Genomic DNA, 7,500 nt, shown 5'->3' with positions numbered 1-7,500 from the left:
GATGCTTCTTACGGAGCCACTCCTTAGTTGCCCTGGCTGTGTGTTTTGGGTCGTTGTCATGCTGGAAGATCCAGCCACGACCCATCTTCAATGCTCTTACTGAGGGAAGGAGGTTGTTGGCCAAGATTTCGCGATACATGGCCCCATCCATCCTCCCCTCAATACGGTGCAGTTGTCCTCTCCCCTTAGCAGAAAAGCATCGCCAAAGAATGATGTTTCCACCTCCATGCTTCATGGTTGGGATGGTGTTCTTGGGGTTGTACTCATCCTTCTTCTTCCTCCAAACACGGCGAGTGGAGTTTAGACCAAAAAGCTCTATTTTTGTCTCATCAGACCACATGAACTTCTCCCATTCCTCCTCTGGATCATCCAGATGGTCATTGGCAAACTTCAGACGGGACATGCGCTGGCTTGAGCAGGGGGACCTTGCGTGCACTGCAGGATTTTAATCCATGACGGCGTAGTGTGTTACTAATGGTTTTCTTTGAGACTGTGGTCCCAGCTCTCTTCAGGTCATTGACCAGGTCCTGCCGTGTAGTTCTGGGTGGATCCCTCACCTTCCTCATGATCATTGATGCCGCACGAGGTGAGATCTTGCATGGAGCCCCAGACCGAGGGTGATTGACCGTCATCTTGAACTTCTTCCATTTTCTAATAATTGCGCCAACAGTTGTTGCCTTCTCACCAAGCTGCTTGCCTATTGTCCTGTAGCTCATCCCAGCCTTGTGCGGGTCTACAATTTTATCCCTGATGTCCTTACACAGCTCTCTGGTCTTGGCCATTGTGGAGAGGTTGGAGTCTGTTTGATTGAGTGTGTGGACAGGTGTCTTTTATACAGGTAAAGAGTTCAAACAGGTGCAGTTAATACAGGTAATGAGTGGAGAACAGGAGGGCTTCTTAAAGAAAAACGAACAGGTCTGTGAGAGCCGGAATTCTTACTGGTTGGTAGGTGATCAAATACTTATGTCATGCAATAAAATGCAAAAATTAATTACTTAAAAATCATACAATGTGATTTTCTGGATTTTTGTTTTAGATTCCGTCTCTCACAGTTGAAGTGTACCTATGATAAAAATGACAAACCTCTACATGCTTTGTAAGTAGGAAAACCTGCAAAATCGGCAGTGTATCAAATACTTGTTCTCCCCACTGTATACACTACCATTCAAAGGTTTGGACACACCTACTCATTCAAGGGTTTTTCTATATTGTTACAATTTTTTACATTGTAGAATAATAGTGAAGCCATCAAAACTATGAAATAACACATATGGAATCATGTAGTAACCAGAAAAGTGCTAAACAAATCAAAATATATTTTATATTTGAGGTTCTTCAAATAGCCACCCTTTTCCTTGATGACAGCTTTGCACACTCTTGGCATTATCTCAACAAGCTTCACGAGGAATGCTCAATATATTTTGATTTGTTTTGGTTACTCCATGATTCCATATGTGTTATTTCATAGTTTTGATGTCTTCACTATTATTCTAGAATGTAGAAAATAGTCAAAGAAAAAACCTGGAATGAGTTGGTGTGTCCAAACTTTTGACTGGTACTGTATATATGTATACATTTTATAATTATAACTTGCATTTTTTTATGAATATTACTAACAACAACAGATAAAAATATTGGGCCAATGGGATCCGTGGAATAGGTTTAGAGGGTGTAATACAATACAATGTAATATTATTAATCTCCAATGTATGTTCTTAACCCTGGGCAACGTGGGCCTGGGAGGCTCTCAGGGATATTGGTATCCACAGTACTCCACCAATTATCTCGTTTTTAAACTCAATACATCTTGTATTCCCCCAAAATGTCACAAAAGGAGTCCTTGGCCCCAAAAAGTTTGAGAATCCCATTTAGAACTATATTTAGATATAGTGACGTGTGTGTCAACATGTTTTAACTCTCTCTCTCTTTCCCTCTCTCTCTCTCTCTCTCTCTCTCTCTCTCTCTCTCTCTCTCTCTCTCTCTCTCTCTCTCTCTCTCTCTCTCTCTCTCTCTCTCTCTCTCTCTCTCTCTCTCTCTCTCTTTCTCTCTCTCTTCCTAACCCTCTCCCTCTCCCTCTCCCGTAGCCCTGGTGAACTACCACCTGTTAAACAGTGTGCAGTGCTCTGAGGCCATCATGGCTGGGTCTGTGTACGAGACAGTGGAGGGAAGCACCATTGAGATCGGCTGTGACGGAGACAGCCTGACCGTGAACGGCATCAAGATGGTCCTGAAGAAAGACATTGTCACCTCCAACGGAGTCATCCACCTCATCGACAAGGTCCTCATACCTGACTTAGGTAAGATCTTAGTCCCATGACGATAACCTTTAAAGCCATGTAGTAGTCCTCATGGCGAGAAACTGAAAGAGATTCAACCAATGTTGCCTTAATTTAAAAGCCAACCCCTATGTATTTATTAAAGGCCTTTTTACATCAGCAGTTGTCTGTCACAAACTGTGGATCCTGAGATATCTGGATAAGGGTTTAGGGTTCATTACAGAGATATCTGGATAAGGGTTTAGGGTTCATTCCAGAGATATCTGGATAGGGTTTATGGTTCATTACAGCGATATCTGGATAAGGGTTTAGGGTTCATTACAGAGAGATCTGGATAAGGGTTTAGGGTTCATTACAGCGAGATCTGGATAAGGGTTTAGGGGCTAAAATGGAAACGTGTAGGCTTGTGGTAGTGCTTTATTAGCAAGCCAAGGAGGTGATGGAGCTGGTTGCTGTTTAGGTGTTAGCTTGTTGTTGTTGTTGTTGTTGTTGTTGCTGATGTTGTTGTTGTTGTTTATGTGCAAGTGTGTGTGGGTTGTTGTTGTTGATGTTGTACCTGATCTTTATGTGTGTGTTGTTCCGCTCCAAGCCAAGGAGGTGATGGAGCTGGTTGGTGAATCCCAGAGCACCTTCAGTGACATGGTGTCAGAGCTCGGCCTGTCAGCTGCCATGAAGCCAGAGACAGAGTACACCATATTGGCTCCCCTCAACCCTGCTTTCTCTGGTGAGTACACGCTATTGGCTCCCCTCAACTCTGCTTTCTCTGGTGAGTACATGCTATTGGCTCCCCTCAACCCTGCTTTCTCTGGTGAGTACACGCCATTGGCTCCCCTCAACCCTGCTTTCTCTGGTGAGTACACCCTATTGGCTCCCCTCAACCCTGTTTTCTCTGGTGAGTACATGCTATTGGCTCCCCTCAACCCTGCTTTCTCTGGTGAGTACACGCTATTGGCTCCCCTCAACCCTGCTTTCTCTGGTGAGTACACCCTATTGGCTCCCCTCAACCCTGCTTTCTCTGGTGAGTACACCCTATTGGCTCCCCTCAACCCTGCTTTCTCTGGTGAGTACACGCTATTGGCTCCCCTCAACTCTGCTTTCTCTGGTGAGTACACGGTATTGGCTCCCCTCAACCCTGTTTTCTCTGGTGAGTACACGCTATTGGCTCCCCTCAACCTACATAGCACATAACAGCCCCTTTTCAACTGGGGGCTTGAAGCCCAAGAAATCTAAGCCCAGGAAGTTCAGCCTGTAATTCAATCACTAGGTCTAGAGTTGTTGGATAAGCCCTGTCTAGGGAAACAGATTGGAAATGTACTAGGAACTCTGGAACCAAGTACAAGCCCCAGCCTTAGATCTTTACATTCCGAGTTAGTATCTGTTTTATCAGTGTTACCTGAGATAATGCATATCTCTGTGAGATTTTAAAAAAAACACACAAAAAAAACACATTGAATGAGTGTCAATAAGTGTATCCAGTGTGTCCCTTGTGTTTCAGATGAGGTGATGTCTATAGACCAGAGTGTGCTGAAGGTGATCCTAGAGAACCACATCCTGAAGTTAAAACACACACTGAGCGAGCTCTACAGCGGACAGCTGCTGGAGACCATCTCTGGAAAACTACTGCGGGTCTTCATCTACCGCACAGTGAGAGTTTGTGTTTGACAATGAGAAACAGAAAGAGGAAAATGAAGAGAAAAAAAAGGAGAGAGAATGGTAGAACGATAGAATGACAACAAAAGGATCATTAGTGTTCCTACTGTGAAAACGTGAACGTCATTACCAAGTTCACTACCAAGTGTTAACAACATAATGACTGGTCTTTCAAGTGTAAACAACATCCATAAAATATGTCATTGGCCCAGTTTGGCAGCACTGTGGCCAGCTGGTAACATTACTGTGGTCCTCGGCTATACTGGGTCCACGTGCAGGTTTTAACCAGCCTTCAGGTCCTTATGGAGTTTTACTGTTTTGACCAGCCTGGAATAACCCTTTCAACTATTCAACTCTCTACTACTCTACAGACCTTTCTCTCTCTCTCTCTCTCTCTCTCTCTCTCTCTCTCTCTCTCTCTCTCTCTCTCTCTCTCTCTCTCTCTCTCTCTCTCTCTCTCTCTCTCATCTCTCTCTCTCTCTCTCTCTCTCTCTCTCTCTCTCTCTCTCTCTCTCTCTCTCGCTCTCTCTCTCTCTCTCTCTCTCTCTCTCTCTCTCTCTCTCTCTCTCTCTCTCTCTCTCTCTCTCTCTCTCTCTCTCTCTCTCTCTCTCTCTCTCTCTCTCTCTCTCTCTCTCTCTCTCTCTGTCTCTATCTGTCTCTCTCTCTCTCGATGGAATTGATTACTTTATCTCCATTTTTAGGCTGTGTGTATTGAGAATGCCTGCATGGTGCGGGGCAGTAAAGAGGGCAGCAACGGAGCTCTTCACCTGATGAGTTCACTCATAAAACCAGCTCAGACCACCATCTTTGAAGTTCTCATCGCTGATGGACGCTTCAAGTAAGCACACTCACCCTAATCAATGTGTTCATTTACAGTACAGGGTCAAATCCTATTGGACCTGAGATGTTCATGTGCTCTCAAAACTCTGACTATTGGTATCAATGAAAGATATGTGTGAAACCTGATGTTACATGTATGTATTTTGTCCTGCCTTTGCATCTTTACTTTGGTAAAGTAAACATTGTTCAATACTTGTTATTGCTATTGAATTGAGGACAGGAAACAAAGGAACTGATCCATAGAATTGATTGATTGATTGTGTTTTTCTAGAATCTTCCTGTCTCTGATGGAGAGTGCAGGTCTGACAGAGCTGTTGAAACAGGAGGGATCCTACACCGTGTTCGCCCCAACAGACGATGCCTTCGACGGGCTCACAGAACAGGACATCACCCTACTCACCAGTTAGTATGCTGGTGTTTCTCTTCTTCTCAAACGTCCCTTTACCTCCTCAAACCCCCCAGAGGAACATCTCCTCAAACTTCCCGTTACATCCTCAAACCCCCCAGAGGAACATCTCCTCAAACTTCCCGTTACCCCTTCAAACCCCCCAGAGGAACATCTCCTCAATCGTTGGTTCTTCATTTGGGAAATGTTTCCTGAGAAGTCCCAGATAATTTCTTGAGGTACCTGAGGGTCCGGTTTCCCAGACACAGATGAAGCCTCAATTGAACATGCTTTTTAGTCCAGAACTAGGCTCAATATGTCTCTGGGAAACCGGTCCATGGTGTCTTGTCATGTCATTGAATACAACTTCATCAGTGTCATACATTTATACGGCAGAAACGGAAAAAGTATCTTTCAGTTGGTAAACTCTCCTCCAGTTGGTAAAGCCTCATCCAGTTGGTAGTCTCTAGCTAGTCTTTAACCCTTCCCCTCTGCTCGTGTCATCACTAGGCGACGTGAACGTCCTAAGGACCCTCCTGCTGTACTACTTCAGTAACTAGCAGTGTTGGGGGTAATCGGTCACTTCAGTAACTAGTCTTTAATTAACTGACAGTCACTAGTTACCACAGCTACAAAGTCATAAACCCTGCCTATTTCTAAAATGTATCTTCTTAAAAATCTGATTTTAAACCTAACCTTAACCCCACTGTTAACCTTGTGCCTAACCCTAACCTTAAATTAAGACCAGAAGGCTTATTTTTGTTTCATGAATTTTTACAATATAGCCAATTCTGACTTTGTGGCTGTGGTAACTAGTGACAACCATCTTCAACCCCTTCCCTCTGCCCATGTCATCACGTGAACGCCCTGAGGACTATCTTGCTGTACCACTTCGGTAACTAGCAGTTGTCAGAATCACATTTCTACCAGGCGCGTTTCCATGATCTGATCTCGACTTCTTTCCTTATTTAGTTCCCGAGCGAGCAGAGAAAGGCTGTTTGGAGAAACGTCATGACAGCTGCTGTCCATAACAATGTATAGAGGGCGCAGCGCTGATCTTTGCTATTGATCGCTTCTGTGATAGCAAAGCTATAGAGGGCTTTCCTGTCTAGTGGCAAGTGTGCCCTCTATACATCTCTATGGGTCCGTGTGTGTGCAGTCTTGAATCAGAACTGGCGGCTCAAGAGAAAGATTTTGAATGAAAAGATAGGCGATCTGTACAGATGTTTGTCTTACAGTCTTACAGTCTTGTAAGTCTGGGAAAGTATTCAGACCCCTTGACCTTTTCCACATTTTGTTACATCACAGCCTTATTCTAAAATTGATCAAATAAAAGGTTTTCCTCATCAATCTACACACTATATCCCGTAATGACAAAGCGAAAACAGAAATACCTTATTTACATAAGTATTCAGACCCTTTGCTATGAGACTCGAAATTTAGCTCAGGAGCTTCCTGTTTCCATTGATCATCCTTGAGATGTTTCTACATCTTGATTGGAGTCCACATGTGGTAAATTCAATTGATTGGACATGATTTGGAAAGGCACACACCTGTCTATATAAGGAGGTAACCAAGAACCCGATGGTCAATCTGAAAGAGCTCCAGAGTTCCTCTGTGGAGATGGGAGAACCTTCCAGACGGACAACCATCTCTGCAGCACTCCACCAATCAGGCCTTTATGGTAGAGGGGTCAGACGGAATACACTCCTCAGTAAAAGGCACATGACAGCCCGCTTGGAGTTTGCCAAAAGGCACCTAAAGACTCTCAGACCATGAGAAACAAGATTCTCTGGTCTGATGAAACCAAGCTTGAACTCTTTGGCCTAAATGCAAAGCATCACATCTGGAGGAAACCTGACACCATCCCTACGGTGAAGCATGGTGGTGGCAGCATCATGTTGTGGGGATGTTTTTCAGCGGCAGGGACTGGGAGACTAGTCAGGATCGAGGGAAAAATGAACGGAGCAAAGTACAGAGAGATCCTTGATGAAAACCTGCTCCAGAGCGCTCAGGACCTCAGATTGGGGCGAAGGTTTACCTTCCATCAGGACAATGACCCTAAGCACACAGCTAAGACAACGCAGGAGTGGCTTCGGGACAAGTCTCTGAATGTCCTTGAGTGGCCCAGCCAGAGCTCGGACTTGAACCCGATCGAACATCTCTGGAGAGACGTGAAAATAGCTGTGCAGCGATGCTCCCCATCCAACCTGATAGAGCTTGAGATGATCTGCAGAGAAGAATGGGAGAAACTCCCCAAATACAGGTGTGCCAAGCTTGTAGCGTCATACCCAAGAAGGCTCGAGGCTGTAATCGCTGCCAAAGGTGCTTCAACAAAGTATGATAGTT

The 7,500-nt window shown here is 44.6% G+C and overlaps 1 protein-coding gene across 1 annotated transcript in view; it reads left to right on the top strand.

Annotated features, from left to right (window-relative positions):
- Positions 1 to 7,500, top strand: part of LOC121542054 (periostin) — a 74,675-nt gene that overhangs the window by 31,842 nt on the left and 35,333 nt on the right. Inside the window, exons 8-12 of the mRNA XM_045208241.1 lie at positions 2,085 to 2,297; positions 2,866 to 3,000; positions 3,772 to 3,920; positions 4,628 to 4,764; positions 5,038 to 5,168. Of these exons, the coding sequence (XP_045064176.1) occupies positions 2,085 to 2,297; positions 2,866 to 3,000; positions 3,772 to 3,920; positions 4,628 to 4,764; positions 5,038 to 5,168 (765 nt within the window). The remainder of the gene's footprint in view (positions 1 to 2,084; positions 2,298 to 2,865; positions 3,001 to 3,771; positions 3,921 to 4,627; positions 4,765 to 5,037; positions 5,169 to 7,500) is intronic.

The sequence above is a fragment of the Coregonus clupeaformis genome, chromosome 27, assembly GCF_020615455.1.
Source record: "Coregonus clupeaformis isolate EN_2021a chromosome 27, ASM2061545v1, whole genome shotgun sequence".
Classification (NCBI taxonomy): Eukaryota; Metazoa; Chordata; class Actinopteri; order Salmoniformes; family Salmonidae; genus Coregonus; species Coregonus clupeaformis.
This window is presented reverse-complemented; position numbering and strand designations above follow the sequence as displayed.